Source organism: Lupinus angustifolius, chromosome LG17 (genome assembly GCF_001865875.1).
Source record: "Lupinus angustifolius cultivar Tanjil chromosome LG17, LupAngTanjil_v1.0, whole genome shotgun sequence".
Taxonomy (NCBI): Eukaryota; Viridiplantae; Streptophyta; class Magnoliopsida; order Fabales; family Fabaceae; genus Lupinus; species Lupinus angustifolius.
This window is the reverse complement of record NC_032025.1, coordinates 2341463-2362200: the sequence shown is the minus strand read 5'-3', so window position 1 is coordinate 2362200 and position 20738 is coordinate 2341463. Positions and strand designations below refer to the sequence as shown.

The window sequence follows — 20738 nt, the reverse complement described above, 5'->3', positions numbered from 1 at the left end:
ACTATGTACATATATTTAAAAAACTACCAAATTTAAATCAGTGATATATGAAAAATATAAATGAACCAATTAAAATTTTACAGTAACATATTTTTTTTTTTGGGTATTATCCTCCAACAAGTTTCAGAAATCGAATTTTTAATCTTTTGATTATCCCAATAATTTAGTTAAGTTTTATACCACTAAGTCAAGATATTCTTGGTATTAATAGCAACATATAAATATATCTATACTATTAATAAAAGGAAAATACAAAATAACCATCCATCATGGTGTAATTTGTATTTTTTCTATTTTGTCCTCAATATCTTTTTATTTCTACAAAAAAACCATATAATATTATTTTCTTATATTATCTTTATTATCTTCTTATTTTAAAAATGTATTTAAAAAATTGAATATTAGACCAATGGAATAAATTCAACCGTAAATTTAGCGCAAAAATTATATTTGAATTTATAAAATACAAACTATACATTACAAACGACAAACGATAGGAAAACGGGTTGACAGACGACAGTGTATATCAACACGCTAGTAATCATAATTTTTGTACACTGACTAACAAAAAACGAAATATGGATCGAGATGTAAAATGGTTAGAAACAAAAATAGAATTTATTAACCAACCCGAATGGGTTTGGAGATCCGAACCTGAAAGCGAGATGTTGATGCGTTAAGATTGGTCACCCATCATCATCATCATCTCCAACTTCCATTTCTGGTCCCATCACATTCACAAATATTTGAATTGCAAACCGAGGAATGGATTCAAGAGTAGCAAACGACGACGTTTCATATTCCTCGGAAGCCGCCATTTCGCGGTGGAAATTCGCGGTGTCGCGGCAGTATCAGCACCTTCTTGACAAATCCACACCGCACGTCCTCCACCGTTGGATCGGTTGCTTCGCGGTTGCGTGCATCTACGTCCTCCGTGTCTACACCGTTCAAGGCTTCTACATTGTATCCTATGGTCTTGGAATTTACATTCTTAACCTCCTCATTGGATTCCTCTCTCCTCAGGTGGATCCTGAGATTCATGATGGTCCCGGACTCCCAACCAGAGGTTCCGATGAGTTCCGTCCTTTCGTTCGCCGTCTCCCTGAGTTCAAGTTCTGGTACCGTTATCTTTCGTTCATTCTTTTCCCTTTTAAATTCCATTTCATAACTTATCTGTTTTTTGTTGTTGTTATTTTATATTTCTGTGTTCGAATCGTGATTCTGTTAGATTTGGCTTCTTAGGTGAGAGATATCAGCCTTTGTAAAAGATCATGAGCGCTATAGAGTTGGATATTGTTATGTAATTGGGCTATTTGTTGTTAATTGTATGTTAACGATGTTATTTTTCTACTGTGTAAGAAATGGGAGGAATGGAGCCATATATGAAAGTAGAAGGATGGCTATATGGATGCTTGGTCCAAGTTGCAAGGAGCTCGGTTCCTCCTTGGCGGATCTTGGTTTTGAGTTCTATGAATGTAGAAAATAGTTGCAATGAATTAATCTTCTGGCTTGTATCTGTTTAGCCGGAGTCTGGAGTAATTTAAGGATTCTGGGAGCCTAACACTGAAAAAAAATTCGAAATAAATGAGAGTAATAAATGTGGAACAAGGAAATTGTTTCTTGAGGATCAAAATAGACTCTTTGCTTTATGATGTATTTCTTGAAACGTGAGTATTAAAAAAAAACTAAAAAAATAAATGAGAGATTGAGTGCCATCGATTATGATGTCAAGATAAATTCATTGAAACATTGCTCATAGACTTCATTCTACTTTTAATTTTCAGTTCTGTCCTGAGAAGAATCTTCCATAGTAGCGAATTATGAAATATTCAAAATTCCTGCAAAAACAATAGCTTCTACATTATATACCTATCTTTGACAATTACAAACTGGAAAGTTCAGAGGGTGTGACAATGTTGTACTGTACAGTCTGTACTTCATTATAGAAAGTTGTGAATTCACTAGTGTCGTTTCAGGGCATCAAAAGTGCTATTTGGATGTTCTCTTTGATTTTGTGCTTTATGTTGTTGAAGTAGGTTCCTTGTCGCATAGCAAAGTGCCTTTGGAATCATTTTGGCATGAATTTGATTGCTCTTTCGAAAGCTGCTTATTTTTACTTTGTCGACAGGTACTCTATCACAAAAGCATTTTGTATTGCATTTGTGATGACTTTCTTTAGTGCATTTGATGTACCAGTGTTCTGGCCTGTACTCCTTTTCTACTGGGTAGTCCTATTTACCCTTACTATGAGGAGACAGATATCACACATGATCAAATACAGATATGTACCGTTCTCATTTGGGAAACAGGTAACTTCAATTATTTCTTCATCAAAACTGTTGTCAGATGTTCTATGGTTATTAAATTCATTAACTGGTGTTTTTATCATGATTGCATCTTTTTTGGTAAGCATCAGGATTACGTGTTCGTTGCTAATTTTAAGCTTTGGTTTTGTCCCTCTTTTAGCGGTATAATGGAAAGAGAGCATCGGCAGAAAGCACAAGCCTTCCAGTGGACTGAAACTTTTCTAATTGAACTCTTTTTGATTCATTTAAGTCACAACCCCACATGTGGCTTGATATCATCTACAGTTTACTTTAGCAGCTGGAGCAATCTGAGGATTTTGGTGGCTGAACAAGTTTGCTATGAGGTCTAGCGTGGATGTGGATGACTGGATGTTCAATTCCCAAATGTGATTTGGACGTGTTGGACGTTTCTACACACTCTAGTAAAACATTTAACTTTGGGAAGCTGGCATTTCGAAGGGCTCTTTCTTTACGTCACCCACTGTAAAATCCTGTCTTTATTTCTATTTCTATACATGTGGCAAGTGCAAAACTCTTAATTGCTGAGTTCTTAATTAACGATAGTTTTTACTGTGTAACCCTTCAATATTTGCAATGGGGTTATACTTTTCTATTGTTTCCATTGTATTTATTTATTGTTTGATCATGTGTTTCTCAGAAACTCATTTTTTCTATAAATTTGTCCAAACAATCTCATTTCTCCCTCAGGTTCTCCAAGCATTATTGTGATTTTGCTCACAAATAAACTTGCAAGACTAATAAAACTTACTGGAGTTGGAGTTCAAATACTGTGGTTCTCCATTAATGATGGATAATCTCTAGCTCTAAATATGTCATTTCATGATTTAATTGTGGTAGCTTGCCCTACTCCGCTGCTCCTAAAATGTGACAACTTCTCTCGAAGCTGTTTTCTTAGAAAATATAAAAGTTCATGTAGGACCAAATTTTCTCACTAGACAAATATTGAATAGTAGATGGTTAAGTAGCTTACTTATGGCCTTCGATTCCTTATTGTTATGTCGGAAATAGAATTCATATTTATTGCCTGTGAACTTTAGCTCATCAGGGACAGTACTGTTCTTGTTTTGTACTTGGGAAAGGGTATCCCCCACAGATTCAACCGCCTATTCCTTTGGGGACTCTTTATGGGGGTCCCTCAGCCTTAAAAAAGAGTTTTCATTTGGTATACTTTTTATTTTTCAAAATGTTTAATATTTTATTTATTGGACAAATTTATAATTAGATGTTTAACAAAGACAATAGGTGATCACCTCTTGCGTTCTTATTGTTAAAACTTTTGTTCTTTGCAATTTATTCTTTGAAGTAATAATTGTTTGGTAAGCATTTGCATCACAATTGAACATTTTATTACAGTAATGGCCAGTATCCAGTACCTTCTGTAACAAAACAAATCAAATAATGAGCTTCAACCATCCAAGTCCTTTTTCTAGGCTTGAAGCCAATATAAACACAACAATTTCTTAGACTAAAGAAAACAAGGCGATACTTTTTTTGTGATTATAAGAAGGGTGCAGTACTTACTGGGCAGGTCTGTAGTATCCATATACATTGTAATAGGTTTGTGCAGAAGTAAGTAGCAACAATACAACAGCAGCAACGAAGGAGATAATGGCCCATGGATTATGGAAGTAATTGTGTCTTAAGCTTGCACACCAGGTATTCCATCTATGGTTGTAATACCGGTTGACAGCCTCTGACAAAGGGGAGAGGTAACTGTCATTAATGTCAAACACTACCTCTTGGCATAACTTGTTAAACAGGTCAGCAACTTCAGCATCGCTACCGAGCCAGTGCTCGATAATCCCATGGTAATGAAGGTACCCGACATCAGCTGGTGAGTTGATCAAATTGTCCATGAAGATTACATAGGATGTAATGTCATTGCTGCAATCCAAATGACACTGCTCAAAGGCAATGAGGTTGAGGAACAAAGACTTTGTACCATCATGGATCAAGAGCCGTGGCATTTTCAGAACACCATCCTTAAATGTTATATTCCAGAAGCGATCAGTCTTCCTTTTCTTGAATTTGATTCCAGCCTCCTTTAGCTCTGTGACACAATGTATCAGTTGCTGACGCCGTTTGTCCGCAACTCTATGAGTGTGAGACCAGCGTTTGATCCAAACTCTAGGTTCTGGTTGAGGCCCCCTGCGTAAGAGACTTCTCCTGAACACATCAAGGCAGTGAAGGCCACCTTGATCAGATAAAGGGTCAAAGGTAGTGGTGATGGTTTTATTTCTAAGTGATGATTCCAATTTGTATCTGTCACTTTTTGTTAATGGCTCATCTGTTGGCATTAATGGATCAAAAAATCGGAGTGCTAGATTTGCAACAAGTCCTTTCCTGTGAGGGTTACCTAATTGAATTCCCAGAAGACGATCAAGTACAAACAAGGGAAGCTGGTTCTCTAGCATGATCATATCTCTCTGAATGGAATGCATTAGTCCACGCATTGCGAAAACAGGATCATTCCTTGAATAACCAAGTTGTGCAAACCCTTCTGTAGCTCCTCTGAATAGTTCCAGCACAAAACAACCATCAAGGACCAACATTTCCACAAACTCATTGCAGCTTAAACTGATTGTTCCTTCATAACAGGAACGTGCTTTTTCTTCAACCTCTTTCATTGAATCCAGATAGAGCCCAATGTGATGATTGGTACGCTTGAGGACATGGGTAAGAGAACGCCATTTGTGGCGGTCCATTTGGCGAAGGAACCTTTTGCCATGGTGGTATGGACCTAAGGACACAACCTGGGGTACATAAGCATTGTCATCACTAGAACTGTCTCTAAGGTAGTGAGGGATTTTGAAGATTGATAGCTTGTCCCATGAACTTGTTACGTCGTCTCCACGAGCTTGCTCTAGTTTTTCCTTGATGGAGATCACCCATTCAGACTCTGTTGAGGTGCCTTCATCTTGCAAAATTTCACCGTTTTCATTGATGGTGATCTTCAATGAAGGTTCTTGGGGAAGCTTCTGCAGCTGCTTCTCTGGAAACTCAGTTAATTGGATACCTGAATTAGGAGATGATGGAATTCCCAACTCTAAGGTTTCTTTAAGTTTAAGGGTGATGAGGTACCAGCTCAAGAGCTCTTTGTTGAATACAGCTACCATTGTTTTAGGAGGCTGCTATTCTGGTTTTTCACAATGCTCTGAAAGGTGATGTCCAATGACCAATTATAAACAAATTGAAATGAATTCTTTGTGATAGGTAATAAGTCAACTGTCATTTTAATATGAAAACAGTGCACCCCAACATAATGGCTTAAAAGATCCTACATGTTTATTAATTGGAAGCTGCTATTGATTTGATCAAATTGTGCAGCTCGTATGGTATCCCTTTGAACAAATAGCAGCAGTTTTCGGACAATTTTCAAGTGTGCTTATTATATAATTTTTAAGCTTTATTCTTATACACTAACTACTTGTAGCACGTCACATTATCTAGAAAATAAGTCTTCAAATATCATATTCTATCAGGGATTTCCATAAAAGTGGCTTGAACATGTTCAAAATAATCTGAAAATGAGGTAACTGATGCACAAGACCAGTACAGCATCTTTATCATTTGCTGATAATTTATAAATTGAGAATTCTTAATAGTCACTTATTACACATTTTCTCTTTTCTCCTTGTCGATGATAAGAAGCTTTTGTTCAACTTTACTATTTGGTTACAGAAGCTTTAATTACCTTTTCTTGGTCTATCTGTCATAGAAAGCCTAAGAACTAACTTTGTAAATCATATTTATCAGCCAACTGTATTGAACTACTGCTTGAGGAAGCATGAGAAATTAGTGTGAAGTAGACCTTGTCCTGGTCCCAGTTTTTAATATCATTAAGGTGACTGAGTTGTATGAAGAAAATAAGGTGGGGCACTGTGGCAGGCACAAAAGTGGGACAGACGTGAAGAAATAAAAAATTATTGTCTTGATTTGTTAATCAAGAGTTGCAGCAGCATGGCCTAATTATTAATTTGAATAACTTCATAAACGAATAAAACATGGTTTCTGATGGTGTGTGTTGGAGTGAGAAGGGACAGAGACAGATCTAAAAGTGTAATCATGTATAGCTTTAAATTTTTTACATAAAAAAATAAGTGATCTTTGAGTTTTGACAGCTGAGAGTATCTCACTACCTTGTGTTTCAACTGCAACTAGCAGAGAGAGATCCAAGTGATTTCTTTACAGCTAAAAGTTGATTTTAAATATGAGCACGATTATCCATGTTAGGACTCAGGTGAGCAAATAATTTCAGCTCTCAAAACTGTGTTCCTTTGATCTGGTCAAGTTCTTGTATTTTGAAAAGCATGCATTGAGACATCACTTGTCATTCTTGTATTTTGAAAACCATGTATTGAGACATTGCTAGTCATTTTTTTAATTAACAGTGAAGAAATATAACGGTGTAAATTTTAAAAAAGGAACTGTAAGATTTGGTGGCATTATAAAATAATTTGGATGAATCAATTTTACTAATAGTGAAACTAAAAGAATTAATTGGGATGAAGTTAAGGATGAAGCTAGGTTATCTACAGAAGTCATAAAGTTTAAAGGGTTGTTTGTTAGCACTCTTAGCCATAAAAAAATGCATAACTATAGAATGAGGTTCCTCTAGAGGAGATTCACATGAAAGTGAGGTTGCATTAATACATTCGATGGGTATGTTTGTATACCTGATAAAAGATGAATTGGAATGGGGAGTAATAATAGAATAAGAGGGTTTTTGAAAATATGTTTAAATAGAATTAAACATATAATCTTACTACATCCACCAACCAATCATTAATCATTTTATCTACAAGGATTCAAAAATATTACAATATTCTATCATAAATTATGTTCACCAGCAAAACATTGATTTCTTAATCATTTCACATACAATTATTTTGTTTTTATGTTCCTCTAGGAATTGAATTACCCTTCCCTTCATCACTCTATTTATTGCGGCTTCTACCGGTTTCTTCCATTAGTGTCTAAAACATTGTGGAAGTAAATATCAATTACCATTTTTTCAATGGCCGTGTTCTAAGCCTATCACAATTTTTTGTTAGCATGCCAACTATAGGCAAAGAGGAGACATTACTAGGGTATGGTGATAAAATATTTCAGCCTTACATTAGTTCTTCTGGATGCCATAAAAGGGGTATGGTATGTATGATTGTTTTGTTGGATTAAGAACCTCTAAATTTGCTCTCTACTACTACACAAATCTACAAATAATTAAATCTGCCTGTGAAAAAGTAAGACATCTGTATAATCCTATTGAGAATATGTATTAACATTGAAGAAAATTGAATAAATGCTTTCCTGCAAAGCAGCAATTGCTTTCAGAACTAAGTTGACATCACCTCTCACTCTTTCATGCTAATGTAATATATAGCACCTCCAACAAAAAGAAGAGAAAAAAATCTACTGAACAAAATTGGTGGAATCAAACTCGAATGCGCAAATGCTGGCTCACCATAAAAGTTACCTTGTCATTGTATGTATACCAAAACTTTGGTCAATCTAAATTCTTGTCGCTGAAGGCCAGCAGTCTCGTATCAATGAGGCAGTCAATTCCTCAGATGTGCTTATTAATACCTTCAGTGTTCTTCGAAATGGGTAGAGACTTGCAAACCTATCACTTTGATGTCATGTTTTCTCTTACTTTCAGTGTGCCTTGATTTTGGTGTTTTAGTCTTGATAGAATGCTTGTTCGTCTGCACTTGTGTGCTAATTATCACTTTTTCATTAGATGGGAGCTCTGGAGGAGCATCTGGTCATGGAGGGCGTTTTGATGGGACCGTGATGTCCAAAGGAGGGTCGATTATCCATCTGAATGAAATAGCATCATGGTGGTCAGGGATATGAAGAGAAACTGTGCAAATAATACTACAGGTTTTTTTAGAATACATAAATCCATGTGCTATTTGTTGAATGACGTGTCACAAATTACATAAATCCATGTACTTTTTGAAGGATTTCGATGAATCCAAATTCTGCAATTTGATGCTGGAGTCCATGGACCCTACTCAATCATTTTACCTGATATATTTATTAACCAGGCAGACAATTAACAGATCCTAAATGGTTTAACAGAATATAATTTATGAATTTTATTAAGATCTAATCCAAAATTCATCAAATCCATCCATTCACTACAGTTAATACCATGTGAAAGTACTTTCAAAGTAGCATGATATAGTATAACTGGATGGCTAACAAATACAAATAATATATAGGATGTCTGTAACAATTCTGCCCGAATTTGGCAACAGTTTGCTTTCTCTGCCAGTTTCGGCTTATCAACTACATAAGCTGGAAAACTATGACCTCATCCTAGAACACAAGTCTACATAACATGATGCCCAAAGGTAGATGCATGTAAGCTGCTATTCCTAACCCTAATAGAATAATCCTGTAGATGACATGAATTTAAGTTCACATCAACCACAGATATGGTAATTACTGAAAATTCTTTGGATTTGCCATGGTACCAAACATATTTAAGTTTCAGGCAGTAGTTTTTGGCTTCAAACTTATTGCAGATATTCAAATCAAGTGTGTTGGCATGAATTTTCTAAAATCAAGAGCAGAGGACTTACTGAGCAGGGAATTTACCGTCTGAGCGAGCTTCAATCCGCAGCCACCATAACAAAACCTTTCGTCCACAATTCCCAAGTGGTTCTACCACAGAAGTGCTTTTCTGCAAGGAAAGTGGACTCTCAATCTCCCCATCCAATGCATCAAGATCCTTAATCCACTCTGGCTTATCATCACCGTCATTCCAAAGCAACCTGGAATTTAAAACAAACCCAGACCATTCAAGCTTTCTAGGCAGCACAGGTGCCTGGTTATCAATGTAAACCGCCCTTCTTCCCTTATATCGCAGGGAACTGAAGGTGTGCCAACCAACCAATTGGTTGGTAGCATTACAAGCAGGACCTTGCACTGGCATCATAGCTTCCTCCACATCCTCCCTTGGAATTATGGACGAAGCTTCATCTGCATTAGTCGAATGAACAAGTATCCCAACCGAAACAGCACCAATCCATCTCACACTTTGAATTTCATCAAACAACTCCATACTATGCATATTACTATCATCCACAAACATCACAACACCATCGAACTTCTCTTTTCTCACAATCCTGGTCCACCACATGATAAATCAATCAAATGCTTCATGTATTAATTCTCCTGTTGCAACTTCTCTTCTCTTAACTATAATCAACTTTTTTTTGCAGCTAATCCAAACACACACTAACAAATTGGAATTTCGATAGAGTAGTTAAAAGTGAACCTCAATGCATGAAGGCGCATACGAGACTCCAGTTCGCTGTCGGAAACCGACGTGGACTGTTCTGAGACCAAATTTGGCAATGATTGAAGCGGTTTCATTGGTGACTCCACCAGCTTCGACAACGATCCAAATCAGATCGTACGGAACCAGCACTAGCGAGTGCATCACACCAGTCAAGTGCAGCTTCTGGAAGGTTCTCACATACGTCGGCGTCACCGCAATCACCGTCTTAGGGTACTTCACTTGGAACAGCGCCCTCTGTTCTCTCTGAACTCTCTCAATTATCCGGTGAGCCTTCACTACTTCAACAGGATCCGGATGCGGCCACGGACGGTTTCGAATCCCGTGGCGCCCTACCACAACACGGCTATTGCCGCCGGCGACGAGAGGAGGAGCGGTTATCGTTCTGTTGGAAGAGTTTTCAACGGTGGCGACGGGATTGGAATCAACAGCAATTTCAGCAACAGTGCGAAACGGAAAAGTGTAGAGGCTGGTGGAAGAAGTGGATAATAGGAACAAGAAGATGAGGCGAGAGAAACGGAAACCAAGGACGAGACTGATAAGGCAACACACGCCATGGAGGAGTAGCCAAAAAACCGCCGCCGATGATGACTTCGCAGTACCGTCGCCGGAGGACTCGATCGAACCTCTGAAGGTGTTGCTCCGGCGGTTAAGGTAGCTCTGCTCCAACGCAGAGAGCTTCATTATTGTTAATCTTTTTTTAGTCAAAGAGAGAATTTGTGTATTCTCTGTGTTTGTGAGTTGAACTAACGTTCCTTGCTTTTTTTGTTTTTGAAACTAATTTTAACATCTTTGAACTTCACATAACTAATAGTAAATAAAATGGAGAAAGAGAAACACAGTGACTCTTCACTAAGCATGTTTAAATGTATTGGGTAGAATAAGAGATTATCATTTTGGGAATCCCAACTTTTAATGCTGATTACGTGGACTGTGTCGCCACGGGATCAAAAAAAGATTGAAAGGACAAAGCATGAGTATTTCATGTAAGCACCTCAGAAGGAAACCACTTAAAATTTTAAGTTCAAATATTATAAGGTGAGAATATTCCCATATTAGAATATTGTTTATCTCATGAGGTTAGTGAAAATATAATATTTGTATTGTTTTATTTAGTTTTATAAATATTTTTATAGAAAATAATTAAATATGATATATATCATGATTTTAATTGTTGAAGTAGATAATTTTTCTCCTCATACTAGTAGATATTTTATAAAGATGAAAAAGTAAATATGCATTTAATTTTTTAGAAATATAAATTTTAAATAATTAAATATTTATTTCACTTAACAAGTAAGGAGAGTACAAGTGTCTTCATTTCCTCTTTGGAAGTTTAGAACAATATTTTACCACAAAACAGGAGACCTACTATTTTTAACTATGTAATTGCATTTACATGCAAGAACGTTTGATTTGCTGCTCAATGTTTGAAGAGGGAAGGACAAATGTGGCCGGTAAATTGTAATCTGTCAAACCATGGTTCATCAGCGCCACATATATGCTTGCAAGCAAAGGAATTTTTGTTACATGTTAAGAGCTTGTGATATAAATAAACCCTTCATGTTAATCGTGTATTTCTCTATTAGGTAGAACTCCTTTTTGCTTCAAACCATTACTACTTTTCACAATCAATGCATAATCAGGTTAAATCAAAACTAATAAGGATTAATTTGAGAATTGAATTTTGAAGGAAAAAAAAGAAGAAGGTTTCTCAAGCCTTCTCTTTCTCTTTATTTCTCTCCAAAATTATTCAACTCACAAACTAACTCAGGGACCGGTTAACAAAAATAAAATTGAGCAATGAAAATAGGACTATTGTATGTTAATATTTTTATTTTATATTTTTATACTAGTTTTTGGATGGGCTTGTTACTCGATCCATCCTAACCTCTCTACAGGGCCTTTTATTTTTTCAGAGCCCACATAGAGAAAAAAACAAATAAAATAAAACAAACAAAATAAATTGAAATTGTTTTGTAGGGCTCCTGGTGTTGAAAATCGAGGTTCAATGGACGACATGGCTGCATACTACTCACAACCACAACACCAACCACTCACTTATCAGTATTATCAACACCCTCCTCCGCCACCACCGACGGCCATGATGACGGTGGTGCCACCTCCTCCCGGTGCTCCTGACACGGTGTCACACCACCTCCATCAACAGTATCTCCCTCAGCCTCACTACTACCCACAACAACAACAACAACAACAACAACAACAGCAACAAATGTTCTCTTCTTACAGTTCTCATGTTCCTTCTCATCAATTATCCCCTGATGAGGTTCGCACTCTCTTCATCGCTGGTCTTCCTGAAGATGTTAAGCCTCGTGAAATCTACAACCTCTTCCGTGAATTTCCCGGTTACGAATCTTCGCATCTTCGAAGCCGCTCCGATTCCTCTCAGGTAACATTTCTTTGTACAATGTTAATCGAGAATGCATTCTTATTCGGGGAAATTACACCAACGAATTTTAGTTATCGTGTTTCCAAAGCTACACTCAATACCCTTAGAAATCAGTATAATCATAATCATCGCCGAGTGTAATGATAACTGAATCTCAATATATGACTGTAACTATTGAAACAAGAATTGAGTCAAATTCTGGAGAGGTCAATCAATTTACCCTTATCATGAATGTTAACTGTTTCTGTTCTGTGACATTTTTTTTGGTGCTGTGGCAGGCATTTGCTTTTGCTGTTTTCATTAATCAGCATTCAGCAATCATGGCAATGCAGGCACTCAATGTAACAATATTATCTTGACATCAATGTTTTCTTTATGCTGTTAAAAGTTATGCTTCAATTGGAATGCATGGGTGATTCAGTAAGATAAAAAAAATTGATTACTTTAGTTGCTAATAGCTCTTGTCTTTGATTCGTTTGCAGGGGATGGTCTTTGATCTTGAAAAGAAGTCAACTCTTTATATTGATCTTGCAAAATCCAACTCTAGGTCTAAGCGCACAAGGATAGGTACCTGTTTTTGTTTGCTTATATTTCCATTCAGGAATAAAAAACTTTAAATCCAAATTTTTGAGACAAGTTTTCACAGAAATGCTTTTTATTTGATATTCAATGATGAGTGAGGAATGGGATGGAACAAAGCTACTATACAATTGCCTTGCTATTTTATGATGGAAGGGGGTGAATAATGAGTTGGTTCAATCTCATTCTGTCCATCACCCCAAACTGGGAGGGGAGAAAAATAAATGTATTGGATTGCATATCCATTCTATTCCATCAAGTTCCATTTCGTTACAGCCTTTTTTTAACAATCCAAAAAGTGGAACTTGATATTATTTTATTCCATTCCGATCAATCTAAAATTGAATTTTAAGTAGGTTTCTTTTTATAATATGTTTTTTATACATAATTATTTTTCTTTTATAGATTCTAACTGCTACTGGTTAATTTTTTTTTTTATGATTTGACCACGACAAGCAGATGATGGCAGAGCTGGCTCAGATAAGAAAGCTAAAGGATCTGCACCATCATGGGCCTCTCCCGACTCTGGTGAGACGATGTTGCTAGATTTCTTTAGTGCATAGGATTTGCTCAATGTATGCGCCTTGTGTAAATTTTTTGTCGTTTACTATCGTTCGATTCTTATGAGCCATTCAATGTTTAACATTTTGTTTGAAGATTAGTTAACTATTGACCACACGAAGGACACTTTTCTATGAGCTCACATTGCACATGTTTTACACGCTTCTGCACTAGCAGGTGTTGGCAACATTCACATGCCTGGATTGGGTAATCCTGCTTTCAACACGAACACGATTGGTTATCCATCTGCACAAAGGTCATCTGCACTACTTAATCACAGTTTTATTATGTGGATGTGATTGATTCTTACTCAGAAAAAGCACATTTTTGAATCCGGAAAGTTATTTCTAGCTGGGGGAAGCAATGTCTCTAATAGAAGATTGTTACTGATTGTGTTTAGAACCAGAGGTGCTTTGTATTTCACACAATCTCATCTGATTATTTATTTTTTTGTTTGTTTTTTCAGACATAGTCATGTGAATGCTGGTGGTCATGCTGTGAATGACGGTCTATTTCCAAATCTGGTTAGTATTGTTAAGTACATAATGTATTTGTTTTCTGCATTACTTTGCAATATTTTCACTATTATGTGCTTCAAATGGGTATACGTTTCAATGGTAAGTACATTAGAAATATGTCTCAACTATTTTTTGTGACCCGTAATTGAATTCAAAAGCTTTTTTGCATCTGTTTCTCTCCCATTAGTACTGGAGAAAAGCTTGTCCAGCATGAGATTGCATTTCTCTCTCTCCTCTAATGTATGAGAGGTCCCTCCCCTTGTTATTCTTTTTTTATTTATATCTGGAGTAATAATATTGATAAAATAGCAATATCCCTAGTATTACTATTACTTTTGTCGAACTCGATTAGGCTCTCGTCAAAACATTATTATTAATAGACACATAGTATTTTTTTACGGTCGCTAGTATTCACATAATAGTTTCACGTAGATTGATCGCACTAATCTGATGCTTTTCTAAGCTCGACTACTAAGCACTGGAATGGTCCTCCGGCTATGAGGTTGATTTTTGTCAAAGGAGGGATTATGATCTGTTGTGGAAAGGTAGATGTTAAGCTAATATAGGAATATTTTTTAGGAGATATTTGGTCATTTCTCCTTAATACATATGATGATGACAATTTACTGAAAAAGTGTGTTTGATCATAACTAAGGACCGCAGCTTCTATCTATTTCTCATGTTAAATCGTCAACTAAAACAACTTTGGTCCAATTCAAAAGAAGTCTCAGCTCTATTTAGCCTACAATTCAAAGGTGAATTTATATGAATTACCATGAAATGTTAGAAATATTATATATATAGGAGATAAACATATTTATAAAAAATGTCAAAAGTGTTTTAAGTCTTATGCTTATCTTACTATCTCCGGGAATTTTCTAAGATGTATTGGATAAAAATATTTAAAAAACAAGAAAACTATGTGATACTTCTTTGGTATGTTCTGGAAGTATGATACATGTATTGGATACTATTAGAGAAGTAGATTAGTTTACTGTGTCACAGTTAGTTGCTTAGTTAAGACTTAAGAGTAAGCAGAGGCAGTTGGATATGCCAGCTGTAATCTATTGACATATGTACACTTATACTAAAATCTCCATTTTATTTGGTATTGAAATCATAATATGAATAAAACAGACAACAGTTTCAGTTTTTTTCTTCACTATCCTTTCTTTGTTTACAGATTTGGTACCACACCAATACTTTCCATTTTTGGAGTATCTTGGCTTAATATGATCCCATTATTTAACAGTCCCCAACATGAATTGTTGCCACTCGAGCTAAGTCTTGGGTGGACACTTGCCTCTATTATTCCAACTCATTATAAATTACTTTTACCAGACTGTATAGAAACTTGTGGTGAAGCTGCATTATGTACTTTTGCTTCAGGTCATTTATTATACTGATCAGGCTGTTCAACAGTATCATGCTTTACACAATGTCATTCTTATTTATTTTCTGAAGGACACCTGATATTATCCTTTTCTTTAGCCTATACCTATAAACTAGTTATACATTCAGTTCTTTGACATTAAGGGCCCATTTCTGAGTTGAGTTCTGGAGAGAAAGGAATAGAAGGGGAAGAGTCATCTCACAAGTTACACATTCATGGCTCTCAAGCCTTTCCTTTCGCTTCCTTCCCCCTCCGAAACTCAACTCGCAAATGAATCCTAAGGAAATGTGGGGTCATATCATTTTTATACAAATCTTGTGTTTGGACATTTCTCATGTTTTGACTAGTTACAGTTTTGTGTAATCATTGTTTCCATGTAATTTGACATTTCTGGACTATTAGTTCATTTCAAAACTATTTCATTTTAAACTCCAACTAATTATTTTGTTTCTTTCCTTTATGTTGGCAGAAGAAGTGTTCAAATCCTTACATTCCACAGAATTCAGCCCCATGTGCGACATTATTTGTGGCTAACCTCGGACCGTCTTGTAATGAACAAGAGTTAATCCAACTTTTTTCTAGGTCAGTGCACATTCATCACGTGAAGTATGTTCCTATATTAATTATATCTAAACTAAATTTGTTTTTCTTTATATATGTTTCTATTAGATGCCCTGGATATTTGAAACTGAAGATGCAGAGCACATATGGGGCCCCAGTAGCATTCATTGATTTCCAGGTATTTTATTGTCCTTTTTCTTCTGCACTATACATTTAACAATTGAATATGTTGGAGCATTTTATAACACAGTGTATCCCTTCCTGTTTCAACTTCTAATGGATCCCATGGGTAGCCCGTCTTTCTGTTTTCTTCAAAAAATATACTAAACAACATGCATGTGTATGCAAATGAAGGTAACATGAAAATTGTTATGAAAGTTGCCATGTTTAAGAATGCACAAAACTAATTTGTGGTAGTTTCTTGCCATGCTGCTAAGATGAAATCTATTTATTCGCATATTTGGTTTTCATGATATATTTGTAGGCTTGTTCTGAACAGTAGCATATAATATATCTTGTTAAATTTGGATACTCTTTAATATATGGCAAAGTGTTTTCAGATTTTATTTTCTTAACTGTATGTGTAGGATGTTGCTACCTCAACTAATGCTCTAAATAGTCTGCAAGGCACTATTCTTCACTCCTCACCACTTGACGAGGGAATGCGTTTGGAGTATCCTTTAATCACCTGCTGCATTTTCTCTTCAAATCTTTTTTGTTCGATTGTTTATTTAGAGATATAACATGTTGTCTTTCGGTTCATGTAGTTATGTAGAATTAAAGGTTGGTTGTTGTTGGAATTTCATTACTTATCAAAATTTGGTATTTCTTAATAAGAATCTTAGATATGCTAAATCGCGGATGGGTTTGCGGAAGAAACCGAAGTAAGGTACATGCTGGAAAATAGCTGACTGTAGAAAAAAATGGGAGAATCAGTCGTGACCTTTCTTGAGGGACACTTGCCTTTAGGCTGAGCTATCTATTGCTTTAATGGGCTCAATGAAATGGAAACTGGATGGAAAATACTTCTCTAGATATCTGTATCTCAAATTTGCTAAATTTCATTTTCAGTGTTTAGAAATACATCCTAGGATAGGAGTTAAATGCTTGAATTTGTCGGAGTATTAGACTGTTGAAATGGGTGAAGTTCTCCTTCTCCTGTAATAAGCCACTGTAACTTTAATATAAACACTACCTTTTAATTTTTGCTAGATGTAAGAAAGTTCCTTTCAATTTAGTTGTGTCAAACCTTTTATACAACAATTTCTGTTTTTATACTATCATGTTTATTAGAATTAATGATAAAGTTTAATTAGTCAGAGAACCTTCATTTGAATCAATGCGATGAACATGTACATGTAATATATGAACAAGTCCAATTTTTCTTGAATGTACACTTAAATTAATGATTTGTTCTTTCTAAATAATTTTGAAATAAATTAATAAACTCATTTTATTGAAAAAGGTTTTTGACTATTGGTATTGGATCATCCATTAAATGAATTTTGAAGCAATATGTGACATTCCCTATGGTATCTCGATAATTAATGGATTTAATTTTCCGATACACATTTATCATGTTCTAACTCTTGATCTTTGACTTTGGTGCTAGAGTTAGCATAAGTGGATAACCCATCATTATTTCAAAATAAAAAATATGTGCTAAATTTTTTGTATAACTAATAACATATATTTACTCAATGAGTAAGAAATTAATCTCATAAAATTAAAATATATACTAACAAGTGTTTGCATGGGGATTCAGTAATACTTGGTCTTTTAGTTATCTAAAAATCCGATAAAACTTTACATCATTAAACTAACATTTTGATAATAAATATATGCTAAATTAACCATTCTTCAAAACCACTAAGCTTATCTATCTATGGTACAGTGACCGTTGACTATGCGAACCTGCAGCAATTACTTACAAGTCTCTATTATGTTACATGATTGTCGCGTATCACCTGTTCTATAGTGTTTCTAATATTCTTCCTCAACTGTTCCTATTATTTTTTAGATGAAGTTGAGTGATATACTTAGTAACAGCATTATTGATGATAGAAAAGGTAAGTTGAAAGCTTAATAAACAGAAAGACTAAAATATCTGTATCTAATAAGCTATTTAATTAAACTATAAGTTTTTAGTAAATTAACTACCCTATTACCTAATAAGCAGAAATAACTTAAAACTTTCGACTTTCCAGCATATTACTCCAAAAGACTTATCAAATTATGATTTTGTTTTAAATCATTTATAATTCAACAAGGCTACTAAGTTAAAGGTATAAAATTGAAATATTGAATGGGGTAATGCTTGAAAATGAAAACATGTACCTTAATCAAGTATATGAAGGTCCAGGGAATAAGAAATTGGCAGGGCATATTCAGGACAATGAAGGATTGACTTCCGTATATTCTTACCACTTGTTGGGTGTATAGCTAGCTTTCAGTTACATCCATACTTTCTAACCAAATAAAAAAAAGAAAACATTTCATTGGGATGCTGGTTAGTCTATTTTGTATTTCACTTTTTTCCACTATTTTGTTCAGTTTTGTTGGTTTAAGTTAAAAGTTGAATAATTAATTATTTTCGATGGAATGGCTCACATAAATCGTAAGATAGAATATGTGTTCCCTAAAAAATGTAATATCTATGCATTATTGCTGTAAAGATTTATATAAACTCAGTACATCATCTATCATTTTTTTTTATAGTCAAATTAAACATGCATGACAAATATAAAAATTGCTAAGTTTTCTGGAGAAAGTAAATCTGTGTACGGTGGTCAAAGCCAAACATCATTAAGTGCCTAGTCCATGAATTAAGAAGAGTATAATACAAATTAACCATATAACATTTGCTTCTGTTGAATTATTAACAAATGGTGTTCTTTATAATGCAAATTGAAACAGAACCAACCGTATCACATTTTTTGTCTTTTGTTGAACTAGTCACAACTGTTATTCACAGTGCAAAACAGGAAAATCAAAATAAAATGGTGTTACAAACTTATAAGTAAATAAAAAAGATAAGTCAACCTCGACAATGTGAATTAACTTCACCACTGCCAATTTTCACCTACATTTGACTTTTCCTACCATTATGGAACAACTGCATTAACTTCCCATCTACATGTAGTACAAACAACCAGATTCTGAAGCAACGTACGTGTTCATTTTCAGACTTCAAAATCAGTTCCAATATTTTCCGACACATCTTCAATTTTTCTTCTAACTTCCGGCTCCATTTACTAACCAATGCTACTCTATGTGCTCTTGTAGGTGCATGCATAATTGCTTGTCTTTGTGGTAAAGGATTGAAAAAGTCAAAGCACGTTTCTAGTTACTAGATGGCTACTACTAGGGCTGAAATATTTATGCCTACAACTATGGGTGGTATTTATACTTTCCTTAGTTGTATTCCAATAATATGAGTTTCACTTATTTATTGTTTAAAAAAAATAACATTAATATAGAATGATAAGTGAACGGATGGTGAAGATGAAAGGTTTAAGGAAATATAGGAGTTTGTGAGTTCGAGTCTCACCAACGATAAAAAAATAGTTAAAATAGTTTGATAATTAGGGTAAAATATATGAATAAAGGAGGTGGTTGAAAGTTCAAGTTTCACTCACTCAAGACAATTTCAATCAAAACATTGATATATGTATTGTTTAAGTATAATTGGATGATTATTTACAAGTATTCGATTAAAACTTACTCCAAGACAACTTCACTTAAAACGATTAGCAGGATATCGAACTTTTTCGTGGGACATTGAAGTTTTCATATTCCCAAGGTACCCCTACTAATGCGCATGAAACATAATGTCATATGAGGACAAAATGGGGTATTTCCAATCCTAATCGTTATTGCGTGAAGAAAAATCAATTGCTAACGGTATCTATCCACCGACCACCGACCTACCCCACTCTCCACTAAGAATAATCAGACACTACTCAGTTTTTTTTAATTTCTAACCTTATCATATATATTATCCATGTATTAATTATTGAGACAAAGATATATATTGAGTATAAAGATTTTTTACACTATCACTCTATCATTCATCATTAATTTTTTGTTATTATTGACTTTTAAATAAAAATATTGTAAGTGAATGGTAGATGACTATGTGTAAATTTTTACACTGTTGGTACACACATTTTACACTCTTAATTATTATGGATTTTTAAATAAAATTAATATTAATAAATAATGCATATTATTATAAAAACGTATAATGACCCCAGAATGATATTAAATTCTAACTGTGAGTATAACATGATAAGGAGAGTGAAACAAATTATATTATACGTCTAAACAATCATGCTATTACCTGATTTTTAATTTCATTTCACTAACCCGCAACCCCAACCGGCACCATCATGCAGCAGATATTACATCTTATCTTATTATTATTGTGCCACTAATACACAAGTAGTTATTTATAGTCTTAGAAAACCATGCCTTAAGCATTTGTCTTGTTCTATTATAAATATATAGATTCTATTGTTTTAATATAAATAAATATAGACAGATTAATAGAGTATATGATGTTTTTTCAACATCTACATGCATATTTGTTGTGAACAGTTTGTATATGTAAAAAACATGATTTACACAATTACTCAAGCTCGTTGGACCATAAGCTCAAATAATTATTCATTAGTCATTAATGAGATCCAAATATTGGAAATTAATTTTCTTAGTTTCTCAAACTTTCTCCACCTCTTCTTGTTTTCGGATATATATCTTGCTTGTTCGAGCCACAAGAAACTAATTTGTCTCATACAATAGTTAGAGATGGTCATAACCGCACCTTGAGTTCTCGTTAATGTGATTATTCTCCTTCACTCTCGTTAGCGATTTTAGCATGCAACATTAAATAGTAACATGAACATTAATATTATACTCACTAAGATACCATGATTTTCATGACACTTTTTACAAGTTATTTTATATTTTCTATGCTATATTTATTATTCTATTCCTTATTTGTCTCAATTAAAAGTTTTGCGTATTTTATTATTATATACGAAGATAATTTTGAAATATTAAAAAAAAAACTAAGTGT

At 34.6% G+C, this 20738-nt stretch overlaps 3 protein-coding genes and 1 pseudogene across 4 annotated transcripts; 2 read left to right on the top strand and 2 right to left on the bottom strand.

Moving 5' to 3' along the window:
* On the top strand, positions 607-3013 carry LOC109331234 (protein RER1A-like). Its single transcript, XM_019565611.1, has 4 exons — positions 607-699; positions 737-1118; positions 2129-2309; positions 2467-3013. Exons 2-4 carry the CDS (start codon positions 766-768, stop codon positions 2518-2520), a joined length of 588 nt encoding a protein of 195 aa, XP_019421156.1. The 5' UTR covers positions 607-699; positions 737-765; the 3' UTR covers positions 2521-3013.
* On the bottom strand, positions 3651-5630 carry LOC109331230 (UPF0481 protein At3g47200-like). The gene has a single exon (XM_019565607.1). The coding sequence runs from the start codon at positions 5441-5443 to the stop codon at positions 3845-3847; it is 1599 nt and encodes a 532-aa protein (XP_019421152.1). The 5' UTR covers positions 5444-5630; the 3' UTR covers positions 3651-3844.
* LOC109331232 lies at positions 7343-10432 on the bottom strand (annotated as a pseudogene).
* On the top strand, positions 11603-16869 carry LOC109331228. 2 transcript variants are annotated; one of them, XM_019565604.1, is made up of 10 exons: positions 11603-12046; positions 12325-12387; positions 12529-12613; positions 13085-13153; positions 13364-13442; positions 13653-13710; positions 15567-15679; positions 15767-15836; positions 16246-16331; positions 16504-16869. In XM_019565604.1, the coding sequence occupies exons 1-10, from the start codon at positions 11648-11650 to the stop codon at positions 16544-16546; spliced, it is 1065 nt and encodes a 354-aa protein (XP_019421149.1). In that variant the 5' UTR covers positions 11603-11647; the 3' UTR covers positions 16547-16869. The 2 variants fall into 2 exon arrangements, with proteins under 2 accessions (XP_019421149.1, XP_019421148.1); XM_019565603.1 differs by having other exon boundaries at positions 13361-13442.

What these genes read in the sequence shown, in the direction of transcription:
- LOC109331234 (XM_019565611.1), top strand. Translation starts at nt 766, where the DNA reads ATGGATTCAAGAGTAGCAAACGACGACGTTTCATATTCCTCGGAAGCC. An exon ending in CTCCCTGAGTTCAAGTTCTG is followed by an intron (nt 1,119 to 2,128) that starts GTACCGTTATCT and finishes CTTTGTCGACAG; the next exon opens with GTACTCTATCACAAAAGCAT. An exon ending in CGTTCTCATTTGGGAAACAG is followed by an intron (nt 2,310 to 2,466) that starts GTAACTTCAATT and finishes TCCCTCTTTTAG; the next exon opens with CGGTATAATGGAAAGAGAGC.
- LOC109331228 (XM_019565603.1), top strand. Translation starts at nt 11,648, where the DNA reads ATGGACGACATGGCTGCATACTACTCACAACCACAACACCAACCACTC. An exon ending in GCCGCTCCGATTCCTCTCAG is followed by an intron (nt 12,047 to 12,324) that starts GTAACATTTCTT and finishes GTGCTGTGGCAG; the next exon opens with GCATTTGCTTTTGCTGTTTT. An exon ending in TTAATCCAACTTTTTTCTAG is followed by an intron (nt 15,680 to 15,766) that starts GTCAGTGCACAT and finishes TGTTTCTATTAG; the next exon opens with ATGCCCTGGATATTTGAAAC.
- LOC109331230 (XM_019565607.1), bottom strand. Translation starts at nt 5,443, where the DNA reads ATGGTAGCTGTATTCAACAAAGAGCTCTTGAGCTGGTACCTCATCACC.